At 39.9% G+C, this 22,571-nt stretch overlaps 1 protein-coding gene across 9 annotated transcripts in view; it reads right to left on the bottom strand.

Moving 5' to 3' along the window:
- LOC114481167 (rho GTPase-activating protein 23-like) overlaps positions 1 to 22,571 on the bottom strand; it is a 109,943-nt gene that overhangs the window by 2,306 nt on the left and 85,066 nt on the right. For 3 of the 9 annotated variants that reach the window (XM_028475690.1, XM_028475685.1, XM_028475691.1), the window contains exons 5-23: positions 22,277 to 22,355; positions 22,130 to 22,190; positions 20,248 to 21,631; positions 19,642 to 19,806; positions 17,730 to 17,838; positions 16,192 to 16,231; positions 15,872 to 16,009; positions 13,817 to 14,125; positions 12,947 to 13,008; positions 12,646 to 12,752; positions 12,443 to 12,555; positions 10,353 to 10,505; positions 10,195 to 10,273; positions 9,430 to 9,503; positions 9,259 to 9,348; positions 6,841 to 6,966; positions 6,721 to 6,762; positions 5,902 to 5,995; positions 67 to 101 (exon numbers count right to left, since the gene is read on the bottom strand). In XM_028475690.1, the coding sequence (XP_028331491.1) occupies positions 67 to 101; positions 5,902 to 5,995; positions 6,721 to 6,762; positions 6,841 to 6,966; positions 9,259 to 9,348; positions 9,430 to 9,503; positions 10,195 to 10,273; positions 10,353 to 10,505; positions 12,443 to 12,555; positions 12,646 to 12,752; positions 12,947 to 13,008; positions 13,817 to 14,125; positions 15,872 to 16,009; positions 16,192 to 16,231; positions 17,730 to 17,838; positions 19,642 to 19,806; positions 20,248 to 21,631; positions 22,130 to 22,190; positions 22,277 to 22,355 (3,260 nt within the window). Of the gene's footprint in view, positions 1 to 66; positions 102 to 4,756; positions 4,782 to 5,901; positions 5,996 to 6,720; positions 6,763 to 6,840; positions 6,967 to 9,258; positions 9,349 to 9,429; positions 9,504 to 10,194; positions 10,274 to 10,352; positions 10,506 to 12,442; positions 12,556 to 12,645; positions 12,753 to 12,946; positions 13,009 to 13,816; positions 14,126 to 15,871; positions 16,010 to 16,191; positions 16,232 to 17,729; positions 17,839 to 19,641; positions 19,807 to 20,247; positions 21,632 to 22,129; positions 22,191 to 22,276; positions 22,356 to 22,571 lie in introns of all 9 variants that reach the window. The other 6 variants (XM_028475692.1, XM_028475693.1, XM_028475687.1 and 3 more) reach the window with 6 other exon arrangements.

Here is a 22,571-nt window from a genome sequence, read left to right as displayed (position 1 = left end):
AAATTACAACCTTGGATTAGCTATGTTAACTAGTCAAGATATTTGTTCTAAGACTTTGTGTCTTACCTTTGACTTAACTGAACCGCTAGTGGTGGAATCTACTGGTGAGGAAGAAGATAAATGTTAGAACCATGTTGTCATTGGACAAATGCAACAAGCAGATACTTCCCAACTTACTAACAATAATAAGACGTCAGGCAGTGAAATATGTCTGAAAGTGAACAAACATCCTACAGCAGTCAGCCATTACATTATGACCACTGACAGATTGGGTTGAGTGGGTGGACTTTACTAGGGAACTTAATGTGTTAGAATGAAGGGAAGTGGGAAAGTGTAAGAAGGGTTGAACACAAACACATGAAGCTCCTAGTTAAGCACTGTTATTGGGTTAGGGTTATAGTTAGAGGCCCAGTAAATTATCAACCAACTGATCAACAAACAAAAAGCCTAAAACTTTTACAGCTTTACACCCATAATCACGTGTAACGCAAACCTAAGTAAAAATATTATTCACAGCTCTTAAACATTGAACCAAACAAGACAGAATCTTTATTTCTTCAGAAAATTGTCAGATTCATCCTTAATGAAACTGATGCAATGTTTTTAATTTTGCTTGTTTATTTTTCATATTCTTCATTATTATTTATTATTTTTCTTTAAATTATTTTCCTTTGTGTTATTTGAAAATTGACGTAATGGGTGGAGTAGATTTTGGGTGGAGCTCCAAATGTTTCCACCTGAAAGTTAATCGGAGTGAACGGTTTAGACCTTCTGACAGAAACCGGATTCCGGGGGGTATTTCATCAAAGTCTTCTCAGTAGAACCAGGCCTATGGTTTAAACCTGGTTCAGCTAAGCCTTCCGTGACCCGCTGGCTTTTCCTATTCCATCAAACTCTTCTCAGTTTGAAGCTCCCCGGCTGAGCCAATCAGCTGACAGTGTTTATCTTAAGTGCTCGTGCACGGCTTCCTGCAGAAGACCGTGAGGTAGATACCAACGGGACATGACATTAAAATTAAATCAGGGCTTTCGCCTTTAATTGGCCATGTAACACACATGGAATTTGTCCTCTGCATTTAACCCATCCCTGAGGAGCAGTGGGCAGCCATTTTTGCGGCGCCTGGGGAGCATCATCTGTTAGTGAGCAGTGAAAATAAAGTTGAAGAAGTTTCTGTGCTGTGAACATTTTAAAAGTAGTAAATGGTTAAAGTTGGTGTTATTTAGTCAATTTATCACAGAGAACAACTGAAGCATGTGATCACACACTGATCGAGTTTTTAACATCTGTTTATAATAAAAGACGATGCTGTAACTCACAATTAAATATGTCATTTATGAGACTTGTGAGTGTTTCGATGAATAGTTTTTTGGAATTCAGCACGAAACATTAAATTCAAATGAACGGAGGGAGCAGCTCAGCTATGTGCACCGCTGGATGTCACATCCAAGTTGAATGATCCAACACTGCTCCTGGTGCAGGAGAGCAGCTCACCTCCTGAGCTGCTGATCAGGGAGACTTAGTGCTCTGCCCTGTGACTGTCCCTGAACAGCCCCTCCCTCTCTGTATATTTAGAGCTTTCTCATTATTAATCTCTGGAACCTCAATGAATATGATATATACAGTGCAGTAAACGGAGGCGATGGATACGTACGTGTCCAAATGGGCATGCTATTATTACTGATGGTTTATACACATAAAGACTGATTCAAATGAAACTCGTTAAAAATACGGGACACATTAAGCACGTATGATGATTCTATCATTATTTAATTTGATTTTAAATCTTACTTAAGCATTTACCATGATATTCTGTTTAAATTCCTTTAAAATACCTTTACTTATTTGCTAAAGCCTATACTGTATAATAGTGTTAACCGAACCACTAGGAAAAAAGCTCTAAACCTAAAAATAGGAACTAAGAACTAAGATTATATCGTAGAACACCAACATTATATTCATACATGATCCACCATCTACACATAGGTCTAATGGGCTGCAATGGGATGATGTCCAGTCAGACACAGTTGTAAACAACATATACAGTATATATATAGTTTTTCCTGCAGTCTGTGCCTTCTTCTCACCCTCCGCTCTCTTTTCTGTTTCAGGTGTCTTAATGCTGACACACTCGGCTGAACTAGAACACTCGGATGGACTTTCTTTCTATCCTATTCTGTTCTCTTCTCTATTGAACCAGTCAAAGCAGATTGCTCCCACCTCTGAACCTGGTTCTGCTGGAGTTTTTTTCTTCCCACTGTCGCTAAATGCTTGTTCATGTGGATCTTGTTGGGTTCTTTCTTTTTTACTATGAAATTTATATTTTGTTTAGCGCTTTGAGATGACTTTGTTGTATTTTGCGCTATATAAATAAAGTTGAATTGAGATAAATACTGCATTAAAGCGGTATTTAAAAGTATATCTGAAGTCTTTTTGACTCCTTTTTCCTTTTGTAGATCTTTAAGTGTTTTAAAGCATCACTAAAATTTTTTTAATAATGATGACGTGGTTTCATGAGAGTTCGTCTGCAGCTTAAGTCAAGTCTGCTGCTTAAACCTGGTCGAGAACAGGTTTGACCCACAAACTGTGTTACTATGGTAACCAAGGTGTTTTCTCGTTGATGAAACGGATGTTCCAGTTAGAACCCAGTTTAACGGAGCCGGACTCTCAGGTTAAACCTGGGCTTAACCCTGAGCTGGGTTTGATGAAATACTCCCCAGAATGGCAGTGGCCTCTTTCAGCAATATGAAGCTCCTGACATAAAGGTCCTACGACGATATATCGCAATATTAAAACGTAACAAGACATATTGTCGATGGTACAGTTACTGCCAGGAACTGTAGCCATGCTAATATTAATGCTTGTTTGATGTTTTGGAAAACATGCAAAGTTCGTCCACGAATAGAATAAATATTTTGAAGAATGTCAGGATGACGACATGATTTGGTTTTCAGTGGCATGAATTGTCCGTGGCACATGTTGCACTTTAAAAAAAGAAACATTTTATTTATGTTATTGTTTACCCAGAGTAAGTATGTGAGTATGTCCAGAGTTAAAGTCAAATAAAAGCAAGCTTATTTTTTCAACTGCACTATGTTCTGTCTCTTTTCCTTTCTAACATATTGTCTCATATCATGTCTATCGTCCAGTAAAAATAGGAGTAAAATAACAAGTGTACGGTGTACATTTTAGGACATCCTCAGGTCTCAGAGTGATGTATCAGGTATCAGCAAAACCTCTGTCACTTGTCAAACCAAACAGCATCAGATGAAACGGCCTCAGCCTTCAGAATAAAAGTCATCAGACATTGTATTTTAAAAAAACTGGAAATAAGCATCAATATGCTGCTTCGGACACGAGAGGAAGTTGAAAGCTGTTAATTTCACTTTATTTTTAAAGGTTATTTCACAATGTATTTATTCATCAAGAAATACGTTGAAAAAGAAAAGAAAAGAAAAGATTTTCAACTTACTTCATGTTTTCTTCCGGTTCCTTCAAAATAAAACACCATGTATGATTACTTTTATTTTGAAACCTGAGGCTGTTTCATTTGACGGCCTTTGCTTTGACAAGTGAGGCCGAGTCATCTGACGGATGTTTTAATGAGTCATGAGTTTGCTTGGTTTTCCTGAGACCTGAAGATGTCCTAAAATGTAAAAGTGGTTTAAGGTTTCATTTGGTCTTCAAATCCCTATATCTCAATCCAATGTATAGTGTATAGATTATATATGTATATGTATAGATTGGTAAGAAGGGGTGCAGATATCATATAATAAAGGCTAGATGTCTTAGGGCGGAGTCTCTAACGTCATCACCGGCGGCCATCTTAACACAGGCAGCTCTCTGTTGGAGTCTGTGGTACCTGAGGGAAGGTGAGTGATCTGCACAAACTTAAACACTCTTATCTCTTGACGGATCTACAAACTGTTTGGTTTCTTACAAATGTTATTAACGTGTTAAAATTGCAGGTTTCTCTTCAAAAAACTCATGCTGCATAGTTGTGTAAGGCTGAGACCACCAGATTTAAGTTTGTTAAAAACATCTTACATTGTAATTCCTATGTGAAATTGCTGAGTGAAGATGTCAGACTTTTGTGGGGCCTGATGCTGTAATCGCCATGTTGTTTTATTATTATTACTTGTTTTAACCAAACATGTAATTATTAAAACTATTTTAATACATTAGTAATATTCATTTCATAAAAGTATACATATATCTCATGTTGCCCTTCTGTACGCTGAGTTTTAGTAGCTCATATATTGATTTGACATAAATTACGTGTGTGTGTGTGTATGTGTGTGAGTGTATTCATTACACCTGTCTAAAGTCCAATGGAGAAATAAGCAGGTGATCCCAAACTATTGACCAGAAGTTTTACATAATTATCCATAAGTGCTGTGTTATAACGACACCTCTGACTTTTAAAACAAACCAAACAGCTTGAAAATTGGTAGAAATTGAGCAAATATGGTTATTTAAAAAGTGGATTCACCACTACTACACAACGTTACGGGGAGGCAAGATGGCCTCCAGTGCGGACGTGCGACTCCATTAGCCGGCAGCGCAGACTTGACATCTAGCCTTTATTATAGATGTCTATGGGAAGGGGAGCATCAGTGGCACCAGGATAGGATGTGTTGGCATCATTAAAGGGAAGCGCTAACATTTTCAAGAGTGATTAGCTTCAAGATCAGGCAAAACACGCGTGAACGGTCCATCGTGAAAGGACAAACACACAGTGAAGGAGACCTGGTCCTACCGGAGAGGCTGGTCCACAGTCTCAGCTAGAGCAAAGGTCAGCACGGAAACAAGTAGAGAGACATTGGAAACACCATGAGTGCAAAGAGCAGAAGAAGAACAGCAGGAGAAACAGTTCAGAGTCTGTACGGACAGATTTCAACGATGGTCACATGGTTTTACATCAATGTCAGATTGGAGAGCAGTGGATTTGATTGAAGAAGCTAACGTTAATTAACTGTGAGATGTAAAGATGGAATGATAAAGATGATTGTTTCATTACATTTCACACATTATCAACCTGAAATTAAAGAGAACAAAGAACGTTGATATCTGACAATGTACAATGACACGTCAACCAAATAGAAGCAGTACTATCTACTGCCACCTAGTGACATGGAGGTGTATCACATTCATCATCTTCTTAATTTATTTTCATTTGGGCCATGTTGGAAAAACCATTGAAGGTGTCAAATATTTTATATTAATATCTGTAACTCATATGTAGGCTCCATTTTGTTTGATCCATTCAACGTGCGGTACGATCATTTTTAAAGAGATGCATTGATTTTCTTCAATAAATTCAAAATAAACAAACCTCAACAGCCTTAAAAACTTTAACTGCCAAATACTGAATGGAGTAACTCAAAGAAAAACTGTAGAGCAGACATGTTCAACTGGACGCCCTCAGTCTACTTTTGTGGGGCCGCCAAATAAAATAAAGGTCATTCCAAATTTCAGGACATCTTACACACTTCAGTCTCAAAAAATTCTGAATTTTTACCAATTGTTCCGTGATTTTTCAATAGTCACACTGTACATTTTTAGTTTGATCAGATGAATACTTTGTATTTGTGTTAGGGCCGGAAAAATTAGCGCGTTAACGATTTGTGTTAAATTTTTCATATAAACGCATTAAAATGAATTGACGCATCAATTAATTTGACCATCGCTCCTTCCCGAGGCACAGTACAATAAACTCCATACAGAGAAGAGGAAGTAATGTGCCATGGACACCCAGTGTGCCAAGAAGACACACTTCAATTTCTGACTTGAATGTTGATCATCGGATCAGATACAATCACATGTTAATGGCCCTGCTGTGATCGCTCTGAGCTGTAGACTGTATGAAGTGATGCTTTAAGCAGTATTTCTCCCTCCTCATACCTGAGGCCTCTCCTGGCATCCCAGGCTTCCCAATGTTTGACAGCAGATGATCAATGTTGGGTACAGGCTGCAAGTCCTGCTTATCCTCTGGAGCCTGCACACACACACACCAACACAGACACGGTGACCAACATTTTTTCCATCTACAATTATAATTTTTCTCCTGAAAGTCAATTACAATTACATTCTCAATTACTAAATTTCAAATTGAATTAATCACAATTACTGAGCCCGACATAAAAAGACCCCAGAAAACGTAACCTTCGTCTTGTGTTAGCTTTCTGTTAGCATCTGTAATGACAACGGGTCAGTTTTGACTCATGTCCTAAATCAGCTGTAAAATACACTAATAAATATGATCTATCATCTAATTTGTTTCTCATCTCTTGGTTAACTTGTTAGACTTCCTTATCTAAGAACATTTTTAGTTTTAATATTTTTGGTGTGGGCATTTTCTCTCAGTATACCCTTTGATTTCAACTTTTTTTTAAAAAAAAAAATAGTAAAATGATCCTCAAGAGCAGTGGAAAAAAGTTGATATGAAACATATTTTAATAATTGTTAACTACGTATGTGTAAGCCATGGAACTGTAGCATTGTTCCCATGTTTTGCGTTTAATGAAATGGTAAATTACAGTTTTTATATAATTTCCATGCCAATTACAATTACAAAGTCAATTACCTGAACTCCATTGCAGTAACATATTTTTTCAATTACAATTACAGTTACAGTATATATAAGTCATAAATATAATGACCAATTACACAATTACAATAATTACCCTTGGGGTAAGTTCTTTTTCGTTTGCGCTAACGTACCTTCTCCTCATTAAGTTCTCCGTCACTGAAGAACCAGTCGGACTGTTGGAAGCAGGAAACACAAAGTTAAGGCACAGAAACACTTCCTGCAGCAGTGGAGGACAGCTTTATTATCCTTACATGCAGGATGAGCGTTTCCACTATTTTGTAGCGGTCGGGCATGTGTGTGACCATATCAGTCATATTGTCCTCTGACGTCCTCACCAGAGTCGGCCCAAACACCAGGGCTAGGTTTCTTGGTTCCATCTGGAAAAAACGGTTTGTATAAATTGTGTGTAGTTTCTCTCTGCTCCAGCCTTAAAATCAAACCCTCTACCACCTGGTCCATGGTCTATGGGTGCTTTCACACACACCTCTTTGCTCCACACCATGCTTTGCTTCTTCGGATACTCCGCCCTTTTTACAATATGTGAAAGGTGTCAGGGCAAAATTGTTAGTTATGTTTATTAACATATTTACTCATAGACCTTATTCTTTTTAAGGCTTTAAGTTGAGACTTTTCATTTCTGCTGTCTCATGTTTTCTGCTCTCTTCTCGAGGTCAGCTTCCCAAAACACATCTTATCCCTCAGACACAGAGGCGTCACACACTCACATGCCTACACACACTCACATAGTCACACATACACACCCAATACACATCCATTCATACACACAAACACCATACACGCACACACCTCCAACACTCACGACAATCAGGAGATACCAGAGAACTGGTTGTTTTGACCTAAAGAAGAAACTGTCTCTTTTCACCCTCTTCTTTCACCTCCACCCTGTCCTCTTTATCTCCTGGGGGGAGGAGGGAGGGGGACTGAGGGGGAATATACGTGATGAGTTAGAACTGTGTGCCACTCTGTCATCGGACGTCCGCCCGGGGCGGTCACTAATTTTGTCCATCTTTGTACTCCTTTTTACAATAAACCTTTTTTTTTAATAAAATCATCAATGCCTTGCCTGGACTCCATCACTCAACCAGAGCAATAAATCATGTCTCCAAATGAGGTCAACCGCAAATTTGCCGTGACAAAGGTCACTGGAACTCTGGTGCAGAGCAAACAAGCAAACTCTGATCCTCTAAAAAATGTAGGTCTCGGTTCGTCTGTGTGACGTTCAGAAAGTTTGGTGAGCTTGGCAAATAGAATGTGTAAAAGCGGACAGGACCAAATTAAAATGCAACAATGTTGCAAATTCACCGCCTGAATTGCACAGAGTCCACCAGACTATGTGTGTGAAAGCCCTCAGTCACATGTCAAACTAAGGCCCGGGGGCCAAATCCAACCCTTTACAAATTGGCCCGCAGGAGGAAGTAAAAATGACTGAGAAAACATAAATCATTGTGTAAAGGACCAAATAATCTAGTTGTGGGTATCTCAGTAGGGTTGCAAAGGGGTGTAAAATATCTGAAAAAATTCCACAGGAACTTAAATATTGGTATCTATGCCTAATAATCCACTAAAAATCCACAACATTTCAACAGATTTATTTGGAAGTAGAACTTTACAATTGTTCAAGTGGAGTTTCAATGAATTTGTCACAAATTCAATGAAACTCAACAATATTTGTTTTCCCAAGCTTATAGAACACAATGGAAGTCGTTTTTACTCTTAAATTGTTGACAGAAATCCAAATGTTTCCAAATTCCTGCTCAATCCTCAAATTATTTGACAAAATGTCTCCAAAATAAATATTGCCACTAGCTTTTACCTGTTGCTTGGATATTTTCGGTGCCTTATATACGCTACATACTGTACATGCTTTTATTTCATTTATACATAGAAACGCAAAGTAGCACTAATGTTGAAAATGTTTGATTCCCCACCTCTGTGCCCCATTTCAGATCAAACTTTTGGCCCCTGAACTAAAATATGCTCGACACCCCTGGTCTAAGAAATATTAGTAACTCAGAGAAATGTGGGGCTTTGACTTCTTCTTCTTTGACTAATTTTAATTCTCTGCTCAGGTAAATGAACAGAACCAGTAAAGTGTAGAATTAGTGTTGGTCCAAAGCAGTGGTTCTCAACCAGGGGTACGTGTACTCCTAGGGGTACTTGAACACATGACAGGGGTACATGGAAACATTGATGAATCTATTTCCAACATGCTGAGTCACTTTTAAGCCTATTTCAGACACTGTACATGCTCATCCATAATCATTTCCACCCGTTGACAATAAACAGCATTAATGGAATAAACAATATTGTGGCCTTAATATCCTACTAAATTGTTACTAACATGTTATGCACATTACTAAAAATTGAAGTAAATACATTCTCTGATATACAATAATTGTAATGCACAAAATTGATTTGGTGTGCGTTAAATGTAGTTTGACATTTTCAAGCTGTAAGAGATTTCAGAGGCCAACATGTTATCATGTAAATAAAAGAAGAAAAGTTCCTAAATTAGAGTGACGAAGGGGTTCTCCTAATCTGAAGAGAGGGGGTACATGAGACAGAAAGGTTGGGAAACCCTGGTCTAAAGAATGGCAGCCCAACCTCTTGAAAGAGTTTGCTATCATCTTTCTTTAAACCATATTTACCTTGTTCTTCTCGGCGTGGTCTGCTACCTTTTTAAGGTGGCCCACCAGGAACTTCATGGTGTGATAATAATGATTTGGCAGGTCATGGATCTAAAGTCAAGCAAACAAGAAAACAAAGGTAAGAAGAGCACTAGAAACTGGCCTTTGTTCATCCTACACAGCTTGTGTTACCAGCTTCTTCATCGTCTTTAGTCTCTCCTCCGTGTCTTCTATTCGGTTGGCCTCAATGAAGTCATTATATTTGTCTGTGGGAAAAAAGAACATTTGTTTTTCCAATTCAATAATGCTGTCTATTATGATCCATCATCAGTTGTTTCTTCAATGTCTTCTATACGTCCTGTACATCAGAGAAGGGACACGTTTATCACAGCAGAACAAAAGAATGTGATTGTCATCAGAGCCAACATTCACGCTCCGATTTATCACTAACCTGAGCTTTAATACAGGAAAGAAAAAGGGTCATTTTGTGTATTTTTGGAGTCATTAACATTTTTTTAATAATGTTTTAGTCGTTTTACATTTTTCTGGCATATTTGTTATTTTTCAAGATTGGAGTAATTTGTGTTTTTTTTGTTGTACCTTTGTATAATTTTCTGCCATTTTCTTTATTTTTGCTCTCATTTTCTTTATTTTTCTGTTACTCATGTATTTATTTTCACATTGTATTTTTGGCGTTATTGTTATGTATTTATTTTATATTTTCCTGTTATTTTCTGATTTTGTGTTGATGTGATATTTCATTCAGTTATTTTGTGTATCTCTGTCATCATCGTGTGTGTTTTTGGAGTCATTTTCTATATTATTGCTGTTGTTTTCTGTATTTCTTTTGTGATTTAGTGTGTTTTTGGAGTCTATTTGTGTGTTCACTTTGGGTAGTTGCTGATGTCTGGTGTACAGAGTGCTTGCTAACTCAATGATGCCACATCTGAAACTCACCATCAGTGAACAAAGGCTCAGGCAGTTTTCGAAAGAAAGATTTTAACAGACTGCTGATGACATTCAGGTCCTGCCATCTCTGAGGAGACACACAGAGAGCAGAAGAACATGAGCTAAGAAAGAAGACAGAACCAGCTGAGGTGTGCTAGCATCCATACCTCCTCTGCAGTGTTGATGTCCATCCCCTTGTTGAGATGCTCCTGTAGGTTGGACACCATAGCGTTGTTTCCAGGGACACGGTAAATACCAGTGTACTCTAGACCTGTGGCTTCCACATTCCCACAGCACATCTCCACTACCAGAGGAACAAACTAAACAGAGAAACCAGGGTCACCTTAAAGGACTTCTACTGCCAATCATTATCCAGTACAGCCATCAAATCCAGGTTCTCTCTATAGAACTTAGGCTCACTGGTTTATACCTTCAGGACCCCATTTGGGGTTACGAGACACTGGGAGTTTTTGGCCACTCTAATTAGCAACTTTTAACCAATTTCTGTGGATTTAAATCCCATTTCACCATCTTTTCCACCATTTTTGGTCACTTTTAAAACCATTTTATTACTGATTAAACAACGATTTACATCTTCAAGATGGCTATATACTATTAATAGTAAACTTCCAGGATCACAGTGAATATTATTCAGATGAATAAATAAATGTGGTTTTCACAGATTCATAGAATAGACCATCATTTTGCTGACTTTATGGATGGACCCCAAAAATCTCTCCCCTTTATAGATGGCCCTCTCTCCACAAGACTGTTCTTCAATGTTCATGTCTGTGTTCAAACACCTTCAGCGACAGTGGGGGTCCCTGCTCTCTGGGACCTTTATTTTGGGGGTTGCGGGCTAAAATTGTTGAGAACCACTGCTCTACATGAAAACGTCCTCCACTGGCCTTTATTCAATGATAGCTGAGGCCCGGCCCACTTTAACACATTTTCTTAGCCATTCATCCATCTATCATCCATCTATCATCCATCTATCATCCATCCATCCATCCACCAGTTCTTAGGAGATGAAATAGGTTGTTTGATAAGGTGATTAGCTAAATGTGTATTGTGAGCAGTAGTTTGCTCAACTTTGAGTTGAAACTGCAAAATGCTAAAATCCCATAACAGCAATATCTTCAGACAAGAATGAACTAATCTAATGTTTGCTGAGAGAAAAGCTTTTATCCACACAGAGCAGCAGAGGCTACAGGTAATAAGACCTGCAGGTGCCACAAAACAATCACTGTGAGCAAACACTCATTTTTACACTGGACGTTAGCTCAATGCTAAGCTAACCTCCCAGGTTTGCTAGTAAGTTTGAGGGCCTGACCTGTTTAGGAAAAACAGACATGACTCAGCTTTGTTTCTGCTCTCTCGTAATGTTATGTCATGTGATGCTATGTCAGATAGTGTCCAGGGCAAGTTGATGTTTTTGTATATTTTTAGGGACAATAACGCACCCAATTTACTTGAAAGGCCTTTATTAAGAGAACACTGCTTTATTAGCACTTCAGAGGAAGATGTCTGTCACTATTATTACTAATAAACTTAATAAGGCTTCAGTCTCAGCTTTTAGAGTTCTCAAAGTAACAGTATTTATCTGATAAATATCCACTGTTATCCAGGAAGTGTAATATTATTTGGGGCATAGTGTGTAGTCATTTTAAAGATGTAAATCCTTGTTATAAAAAGTAGGAACAATTAGTTTAAACTGACAACTAATGGGCATTACAAATTGTGAATTTGGTGAAATTGTAAAAACAAGCTTTAAATATGGTGAAAAGGGCTTAAAAGGGAAAATAATGGGTCAATATATGTGATATTAGGTGGAAAAGTGGTGGAAAGGGTTTATAAGTGCCGAAAATGCCTTGAAAGTGGAAAAAATGTGCAGAAAAGTGGTCAAAATGGGAGTAATATAGCAAAAATATATTATAAGAAGGAAAAATATGGCAAGATATAGTGATGGAAACAGGTTAAAATATGGCAAGTTTGATGTAGTTGCAGAGAAAAAGTAAAAATAGGCAAATATTTGTTTAATTGTAAAAAAAAAACTATTCTTAGTTTCTTGAAGGCATCTGGCATCCCCCTCCCAGTGTCTCGCGACCCTAAATGGGGTCCTGACCCCAAAGTTGAGAACCCCTGCTCTAAGAGACCATGTTAAATGGACTCTAATGAGCGCATTTCTTTGTTCATCTCATCATTTAACGGCAAAGTCTCCCATTCCCATTTAGGTGCTGAGTCATTGGGTCTTTACTTTATGGTTGACAGCTGGCTGACAGTCCTCCAGTCGCACACCGAAAGCCTTTGGGCTGCCTGTCTTCTTGGTTTTCTTCATAATGTTGATGCCCCAAAGTGCCTTGTTATCATCTTAGTGCAAAAAGATGTGAAAGATGTGAGGTAAAGCATGTATTTACACCATTGATGGAAGTAAAAGGAGTAGAAGAAGGGTCGACCCACCACATTTTGAGGCTCGGTTCACTGACCCGTTGTCCGCCTTAGTCAAAAGGAATGGCGGTACCATGCGATGCGCTCTGGGAGACGTGTCGGGCTTGGTACTGGTCAGACTGCACAGACAGACTGGTTTAAGAATGGCCTTCAGTTATGAGGCACACTGGTTTATTCTGCGTCCTCAAAGATGGGCTCAGTTCAATGTAAATGAAAACTGACTGCCTTGATTCTCTTGGGTTTTTGGTGCCTGCGTTTCAACAAATTTTTTCTGACGTCAAGGCATCAGTGATTAAACTGTTCATGGACTGACCTGTGTTTCCTGTAGTCATTCATCTTCTTGTTGATGAGGGCTTGTCTTGAAAATCCGATCTCCTAAACATGAGCAAAGCAGTGAGCACAGTGTGGGTGCAGCACTTACCCTGGATTTCTACTGGATGTGTATCTGCACCGAAACTGCTCCACTGCGTAACTTCAGCGCAATCTGTAGTCCAGCAATCTCCACCTCCTCCGGTTTTGCTACGGATCTGTTGCAGCAAGGACTCAGGAGATCCCGCTAATTCACTTTTAATCACACATATGTGTGATTAAACCAAATGCAATATTTATATGCGACATAAGATTTTAAAAGTGCTCAGATCAGGCCAACCATGGTATCAACGGAAAGGTCTGGTCCCCTTGAGTCCGAATATGTTATTAGTTTCCGGGTAGAGTCTGAATTGCTCAGTGTTCATTTTTTCAAAAATGTGGTATCAGACATGTTTTATTCCCCCGAGTCTGAGTATGTGCTCGGTTTTTGGATAGAGTCCAAAATGGACCAGTTAGAGGTCCTGGAAGGTCGGTGTTTTCCCCCTTGAACAAGTAGTATTTTATTTTGAAAATAATCCAGATATTTTATTCTGTGTTTATGTACTACTTCCTGTCCCACACGGGCTTATTTTTGTTAACTGGCTGCAGCACAGCTACAGCATCCAGCAAAAACAGGAGTGTTGTGTGTTTGATGCAGAGGGCAGCAGCATGACTCAGCAGTGACTGTGCTGTGCTGGAGCAGATTCACATGCGATGGAAATTGACACACTGACTTTAATGAAAACCTATCAATTGCGTTACTGTTTTGCAGCAGTAACTGTGCAGTGATGGATCCAATGGAAATCCAGGGTGACACTTTTAACTTCACACTGACCTCATTATCAGTCTTGCTGTTTTCCCTGATAACTCTGATCCAGGCCAGCATGTCATCCCTGTCCTCAGCTTGGAGCAGGTACTCACAGAAGTCCTGTGTGGTCAGCCTCAGGGTGTGTTTACGCTTGGTTTCACTGTAGGCGATGTCGATAAGGCAGCCACGGATGCTGATAGGTGGATGCTCGTCTTGGCTGGGTCCTGCTCCAGCTCCATGAAGCACGGCCTCTCTCTTGTCTTTGTAAAGGAAGAGTGAATAGGAGCGCAGCACAGAGAAGGCGCGCTTCCATGGTCGTATTCCACCTCCGACTTTCTATAACAGGAAAAATCAAACAATGACTTCCTGCCACTAACAGAACCAAAGCTTATATTCATAAAATACAAAACTATTCAGATCAATTCATCTTCTTTCAGTGTAGATAGAGCTGCCAACTCTCACACATTCACACATTGGTTGATTTCACACGGTCTCACTTAAAATTTCTCACTGGGAAAAAAAGTCGCTCCACTCCTGAACGAAAACCTTACTACTACCTGCAATGACCATTGATGCCGGTCAGAAGATGAAGAGGAAATATACAGTAAGTAATTTCATTTACCAAAGAATTCAGAAGTCGGAGCTGGAAATGATGTCACAGCTAAGTTATCAGCTTTCCAGTTGCAAAGACTGTAAACAAGATGGTGAAGTCTACTAAAGCTAATCTTTCTGTTGCCTTGTCTGAATATAAGCAACATCTGAACAACTGCAACTGTCAAACTATGGAGGTTACTGTCAAATGTATTGTGTGCAAAGATGTAAAATTCCTATAATCAAATCACAGTTGCATTTTGGGATTGTATTCCTGTGGACCAGGCATTAGGCGATTAAAACAGGGATTCTCAACCTTGGGGTCAGGAACCTATTTTGGGTCTCGAGAGGGGTCACCAGAAGCTTCGAAAAACTAGGAACAACAATTTGAGCCCATTTTTTGCTTATTTTTACCCTTTTTCTGCAACTACACCAAACTTGCCATATTTTCACCACTTTTTCTTTCCATACGTTTGCTCTTTTTAATGCATTTTTGCTATTTTACTCCCATTTCTGCCACTTTAATATCAAATTTCAATGCCTTTTCTACACATTTTCTCCACTTTCAAGACATTTTTGGCACTTTTTCCACCACATTCCCACCCAATATCACATGTTGACCCATTATTGTCACTTTTTACCTCTTTTCACCATATTTCCTGCTTATTTTTGCCAATTTAACCACATTCACAATTTGTCACGCCCATTATTTGCCAGTTTAAATTAATTGTTCCTACTTTTTTCTGCCACGTTTAAGCCAGTATTGACACTTTGAACTCTTTTTACCACTTTTTCTGTCTGTTTTTGGCAACTCTAATTTACAACCAATTTCTGTGGTTTTTAAAATCCCATTTCACCACATTTTCCACCATTTGTGGTCACTTTCAACCCATTTTATTTCTGATTAAAAGAAGGATTTCCATCTTTAAGATGACTATAATAATAATAAACGTTCCTGGATAACAGTGAATATTATTCAGATGAATAAATAAATGTGATTATCACAGATTCATGGAACAATAGACCATCATTTTACTGACTTTATGGATGGACCCCAAAAATCTCTCCCCTTTATTAACCCTCATAGATGGCCCTGTCTCCACATGACTGTTCTTCAATGTTCATGTCTGTGTTCAACCACCTTCAGATACAGTGGGGGTCCCCGCAGTAGGTCTCGGGTTGAAAAGGTTGAGAACCATTGGATTAAAAAACTGTAATGCAAATGCTGCGTTTCTGCCAGTAGTGGCAGAAATGTATGAAAATACTGGATGCCAGCCCCTGTTTAACAGAGGAACCCCTCATGGAGACATATTACCTGTTGTAACTTGTTGTGAGCATTACAGTTTACTTTACTCAATAAATGTGCAGAATTGAAGAGAAAATCACTGATTTAAAATAAGCTTCAATCCCTTGAGTTTCATTCTATTAGATATCTGTAACATACTGTGGATGTGAGAGGTGACAGAGCGTTAGGTATGGGCGGTTCTGTACCTTTCCCTTTTCCGTGAGGATCTGTTTGTAGTGCAACCAGCCCTCTTTACGCACATCGCTAAAGGTGATGGTTCCCAGCTCAGAGGTGGAATGACGCTTTGAACGAGCCTCCTCCTGCGCTCGCAGGCTCTCCAGAGACTGCAACACAAAGTTCAAAAACTCACAGTACATTTACAACCTCCGATTTACAGCTCAGTGTTAAACAACAGACTTGATGCATGTTTGTATATTGAACCTAAAGGTACACATATTATTAAAGGTATGTATTTAAATTACATCCAAAGTTTTTATGGAATAAGTATCCCAGACCAATCACTCACCCCATCAGTGAAAAAGCTTTTGACCCTTTTTGGTAATTTACTGTGGAGACAAAAAAAAGGAGTATGCTGTGAGTAAAACAAGTACGGTAAGTAAGTACAGTATGTAGAATTATCATACACTTGAACTATGTGAAAAACACAACAGGTACAAAGCTGCTTAAAGCTGCTGGGAACTATATGAAAACATGTTTAGACCACAGATAAAGACAAACATAGTTGAGGCTTCAGAGTTCAATAAATCATTGGTAATTTTTCTGAACACAGGAGCATTCACTCTCAAACAGCTTTCACTCTCAAACAGCATTCACTCTCAAACAGCATTCACTCTCAAACAAATGTCGAAGGTTGAAATTTGTGCTTGCAAGATTTTTTTTACTCCATCACAAATAATGGGTTTGTTGAAAAATGGTTTGGACAAGTTTTAGGCATTGCATTGTGGGATTGGGAATTCCGTAAAAGAATGCAAAGACTGGGCGAAGTAGAAAAGCTGCTTTAAAAAGTGTTACTGCTCGCAATCATTGACGAACGCCTTGCATGGCAGCTCTGTCCCAACTGTGTGTGAATGGGTGAATGAGCCGATACAATAATAAGCGCTTTGGGACTACCTTGGTGGCAACAAAGCACTATATAAATCAAGTCTGTTTAATGCTTGTGTTTCTTTGCCAGTAAAGAAAGACAGTGATTTGCTGGATGTTATTTTTGTTCTGCTTTGCTCATGGCGTTCCCTTTGATATGATGTCACTCCACGAGTCATTACATTTTGGCTATATTCGGGTGTTCCAATGGAAAGCCACAATATCAACATCCACCATTGTTTTGGCTAGGAGTGTGACAATCTCGATACGGCGATATATCGCGATATTTTTCCTCACGATCGATTATCAATATGCTCCCGCTATCAATTTTTTATTTTATTTTTTTGAAATTTTTTTTTTTCAAAACGTTTTCTGCTTTTACACTCAAATGTGCAGGAAGGTCTTCACAGAAATTTTGTCACTGTTTATTGAAGGAACCAATATATTGTTTACTGGAATATTGCACTATAATGGTGTCACTGGTAAGAAAGACCCCATTTTTTGTTTATAGAAAGCACTATTGGAGATACTTATTAGTTTACATTGGTATGTTGACAATTATATACAGAAATGTTGCACTAAAATAGAGTCACTGTTCATAGGACACTTTTTCAATTTATTGTCCTTCAGAGATGTAAAATAAAAATCACTTAATCTTTTTTTTTTCTTGTTATGTCATAGATTATCATAGATTGATTTCTGACCAATATATCGATAATCGCAGTATCGTCATATCGTGAGATAATCGTTATTGTGAGCTTTGTATCGTGTATGGTATCGTGAGGTACCCAGAGGTTCCCACCCCTAGTTTTGGCACAACTTTCAATCTATGAAGAAATCTTGAAATCTTTGGGTCACACTGGCATCAGTAATGGATGAGAACAACTTTTGGATGAATTACAGGCAAAGTTTAAAAAACGTTAGGATCATCCCCAGCAGCTTTAAAGGTGGTTATCAACTCACGAGAAGACCCGGCCTTCCTCCCTGAATGTGTTAAGGCCTTCGTCGCAGGACTTGGATCTCTCAGTTGTGATGGCCAACAGGTATGATGAGCGGCGCCCTTTAATACTGCCTGTAGAGATGGCAAGTAGACACAAAGAAGACAACAAAACAGATACACAAATTAGACATTGAGTTACTATGACAGCTGTGGTTACAGTGATAATCAGGTAGAAGATGAATGGGTCTGACATGTGTGATGAAGAATAAGGGTACATTCATTGGGTTAGTTGTCAAGCTCTTAGAATTTTTCCGTTATGTAAAAAAAAAAGATTAAACTACTCTCATGTACTAGCCAATAAGATGATGTAATGAGTCCCTCTGGCATCTTGTCTATTGACCATTTAACATGTGATAAGGCAGCCCAAGCACTAGCAGACACTGTAGATAAGTAATCACAACAACCCACTGCAAGAAGCAACAGCCAAAATAACTTGGAATATAGTCACAATCTCTGATGTATACATCTTTTTTCCTGTTTTCAGAGGTTTTGGCACTTTGTTTTTTCAGTACTCTAAGGGGCGTATTCACTAAGATCTGAAATAAAGGGTAGTAAACCAGGTGCGTCCCTAAATCCTTTGGTGGCGCTGTTTCCTCACCGGCTGTGGGGAATTCAATAACATTGAGGCGTAAATTGGTGAGCGTGTAGACATGGTTGACGCCGCCCTATTTAAATGAACATTTTGCTCATTAAATGTGGAGAGGTGAGTGCACAGAAGCACAAAATGACATTTGAAGAAGTTAAATTGGAGGCAGGTGGACTTCTCCGTCTGCTGCACACAATTTAATAAAGTAGAAAACTAATTATACAAATAAAAATGCTGTTTAATAAACGTTAAAACCTAATATTATTTTTCCCCTCTGATTTAATGTAACTGTCCCGTCAGGTCCTGTAACTTTGCTCTTAAACATCATCCAGCAGGTCTGAGCAGCTGAGTAGCGCTGTGTCACGACTCATGCACACTCTCAGATGTGAGCATTGTGTCATCGCTGGTCTGTTGATTCTGACCTGATGCTCCTTGTATCAATGCAACACAAGAGTTTGAGTCAAAACATGTAGAGGACAACACAGGAGCGTCCGGAGCGACAGCACAGAACCACGCTGGACTCCCGCTGTTTCTCGTCCTCACACATACTTTACTCTGCATTTTCTTTCAGTGGTTCTTTATATTGATTATTGTTTTATGTAAATTATTTTTGCATACTTGAAATGTTCAATGGAGCCTTTTTTTCCATCTCCGCTGCATTTTGTGTTGATATTTATTGCAGCTATGATCTCTGTGTGTGAGTTTGCACCTGCCCGTGGGTCTTACTATTTTCGGCGCAGAAACAGTCACCGCAAACAGTTCCAGTTTATATGAATTGTATTGTGTCCACTGCATCAATTTGTTTGCATTTCCCCCTCCTAGTTTTTTGCGCTTCTTTTAAAATACGCCTACATTACATATTCATCAGAGGACAACGCGCTAAATGGATTGTGGGCCGATTGTGATGCGCTGAAGAAATGCAGTCCTGATTCCCTTGGGTTTGTACCACATATCAGTGCTTGGAGTGATGTTTGCACTTACCCCTAAACCTTTAGTGAATCCGCCCCTAAGTTTTATCTTTCAGTGCTGCCACATCCTTTTACTCACACATTTAAGGAGTGGAACAAAGCACTATTCGTGGAACCAATGAATATTACAAGTCTAGTAAAGCTTGGGTGGATGTTTTATTTCTCCAGTTGTAAATAATTGTTAACTTCCTACTGACAAAGGCTAGACAAATGAACTCTACCATATCATGCCAACAGCATTAGACATAAAAGACTTGAGCAATATGGAGAACATGCATTCGTTTGTAAGGACCATATCATTACTGGGTGAGAGAGACTCACTGCAGTCCTGAGAATGAAGACGGACAAAAGGGGAGATGGAACACAGGGTGGGGGAGACATGGGTGGAGGTGAGGATGGCCAGACTGGGGGCCTGGGAACTGGAAACCACAGAGCAGGCTGGTACAAAGCAGGACTGCTGGTCAGTACAGGGACTGGTGACTTCATCTGTAAGGTCATCATCACAATGGAATAATGAAAGGTGAGTTTACACCCAGAAGCCTTAGAGTTAGGTGGGGTTTGGTTGTCAAAGTGGTGTTAAAAAAATCAACTTATCAACTGTGGAACGATGGGAACAGTGGCAGCTGCCTTTTGCACTGAAGACTTTGTTTCTGCTTCACAAATGGTTTAAGTATCACTATAATCCATTTGTGGTTTGATCAAATATACAAAAATTCTTAACATGATTGTTTTGGCAACAAAAGCAAAACCAAATTACTCGCACTTTTAGTTGTGACCAGTGTACCATGACCTGATGACACTGGAGTGTGATGCAATTAAAAAAGCTGCTTTTTTAAGATGGAAAGGGGTTACCTTTATGTGAGCATAGAGCTGTGTAAATACCTCAATGCTGAATAAGTGAGTAGTTAAAGAGAAAAGTCCACTGACCTATGAAGGGAATAGAAGACAAAGAGTCCAATGCATGCTGTGCCAGGCTACCATTGGCTTTACGGTTCAAGCCTGTTTCTCCTGAGACTGGAGTGGTCCCGGGTGACGAGGTTAGTCCAGGTGGCTCAGGTGTCTCCACAGGTAGGGTGTGGTGCGAATGTCGTAGAGACAAAAAGTGAGTTCGCCGACCTAGGGGAGGTTTCTGCCTTAGCACCACCTCTTGATGAAGTGAGACAGGAGAACTGACTTCTAAGTCCTCTCTGAGACGGAGCTTCTCCTCTTCTGATGAAGACAGGGTGGGGGTGGACTTAGGACGGGGTGTCATGCCCCTGTCACGGTCCACAGGACTGTTTCTGTTGCTGGGGATCCAGTTGAGGTGAGGGCCACTGTAGCTGGACTCTCTGAAGGAGTGGGCTTGCTGGAGGAGGAGGCCGGTTTTATGAGAAAAAGAGGGACTGTAGCCCACTACTTGGTCGTCTTTCACTCTCCTAGTCTGTGGCTCGGCGACTTGCTGGCCAGACTGTCGCCCATTGGGCAGCATCGCAGAGGAAGTCGACGGTATGGTGGTTTGGTGGTGATGTTCATGTGGGGCTTTGTTCTCTCTCGGTTCGCTGGGTGAAACCAGAGCAGAAGCTTTTGCCAGTGTTTCTACAGAACGCCCATAGTTGTGCTCATATTCAGCATAGGCTGCCAGCAGGCCCTCTGAACATGATCTGCTTCCTGACCCCGGTGCTCCGAGCCAACAGGAATCATGGGAACCAGCAGCTGCCTGGTGGTGCTTCAGCAGGGTGTCTCTTTGCCGTTGCTCTGCTGTGATTTCAGGGACAGTTTTGGGTCGTGGACCAAGTGCCAGCCCAAGCCCCAGCCCTGCCAAGCGATCCTGAGATATACTATGATGACGGGGAGACATGTGCTCTGCAGCCTCCGCCTGGCTGTAGTACCAGTCCGATAGAGCTTGGTGACAGACGGCGTCAGCATGTGCATGACGTGAAGCAGGAAGGCTACTCTTTCGCAGTGCCGGTAGAGTAGCGGATGCGATGGCTGCATTGTGGTTTGCAAAGTGGAAATCCAATGCATTGATGGCTGATGCGGAGCGGCCACGATGCCGCCGTGATGCTGCAAAGTGGCCCAAAGACTCCTCAGCACTCCCGGACCAGCCAGAGGTTTGTGTGGCAGAAGCAGTAGGGTAGGGGGTATTATCCAATGGCAGCGTGGCATGGCCAGGCCGACAATGCCAGTTGTCCTCGTGGAATGTGTGGCCCGGCTCTGGGTTGGTAGCATTAGGCTTGGTGGAAGTGTAACCACGAGGTGGAGGCTTAGGGAGATTCTGCGCTTCACCTGTGTACGGCTCATTGCCTTTCAGGTAGGCGCCTTGGGAATACGCCTACGGACAAAAGGGGCAGGGCACGTTTCATCACATGGTTAAAACAATCAAAGAACCAGCACTAAAGGAATGGCAGCAGGAAGAACTGAGGCAGCCAAAGTTAGGAGCTGATTTCCACATGTCCAGATCTCTGGCCTCAACTGGTTTCAATGGTTACATTAAAGTTTATAATTGCCTCATTTACTAGATTCTGACTGTGATTGCAGCCTCTTACTCTTTTAAAACAGTTTCAGTTTGCATGTTTATGTTGTTTCTGAACAACAAGCTTGTCCAAAAAAAAGACCACATGCCTTTGCCTGTTTGTGAAGACACCGAATGGACAAAAAAAAAAAACAGTTTTTAAACCTACATTTCTTTAGTAAAGTCAATCAAGTTGTTTTACAGATTCCATCTTTAATTCTAAATAACAAAAGTGAAAGGGAAAATTTGAGAAGTTTTGGTAGATTCAAAGAGCAGGAGAAATTATGGTAAGAGGAGTAAAAAAAGAAGAATACTCACACTTACCAACTGCAACACATCTTCATCCTTTGGCATGATTGAGAGCTCTAAGATGTTTTCACTGAAGAACAACAAATGTCAGAACACGTAAAAAAAAACCTGGTCATGAGCACACACCGATAGATGTTATTGCCGACAGTCTCACACCTGTTTTGTATGAGCGCAATAACCTGAGAGTAGGTCTTTCCCAGGATGCACTCTCCGTTCACCTTCACAAGCCTGTCCCCTGGAATGAAGAGACACATTCAGAACATGTGTATAGGAATGACTTATTTTAACTACTCTATAAACTCACAATGTACACTGCTTTAATGGACTGAATACAAACAGTACTAATAACCAATCCTAATCTTATCTTCTGTTTAGTTAACTGAATAACCAAATTGGTAAATATCGCCACTTGGTTATTCTGATTCTTTCCTTCAGACCATTTGGATTTAGT

This window comes from Gouania willdenowi, chromosome 19 (genome assembly GCF_900634775.1).
Source record: "Gouania willdenowi chromosome 19, fGouWil2.1, whole genome shotgun sequence".
Lineage (NCBI taxonomy): Eukaryota > Metazoa > Chordata > Actinopteri > Blenniiformes > Gobiesocidae > Gouania > Gouania willdenowi.
This window is presented reverse-complemented; position numbering and strand designations above follow the sequence as displayed.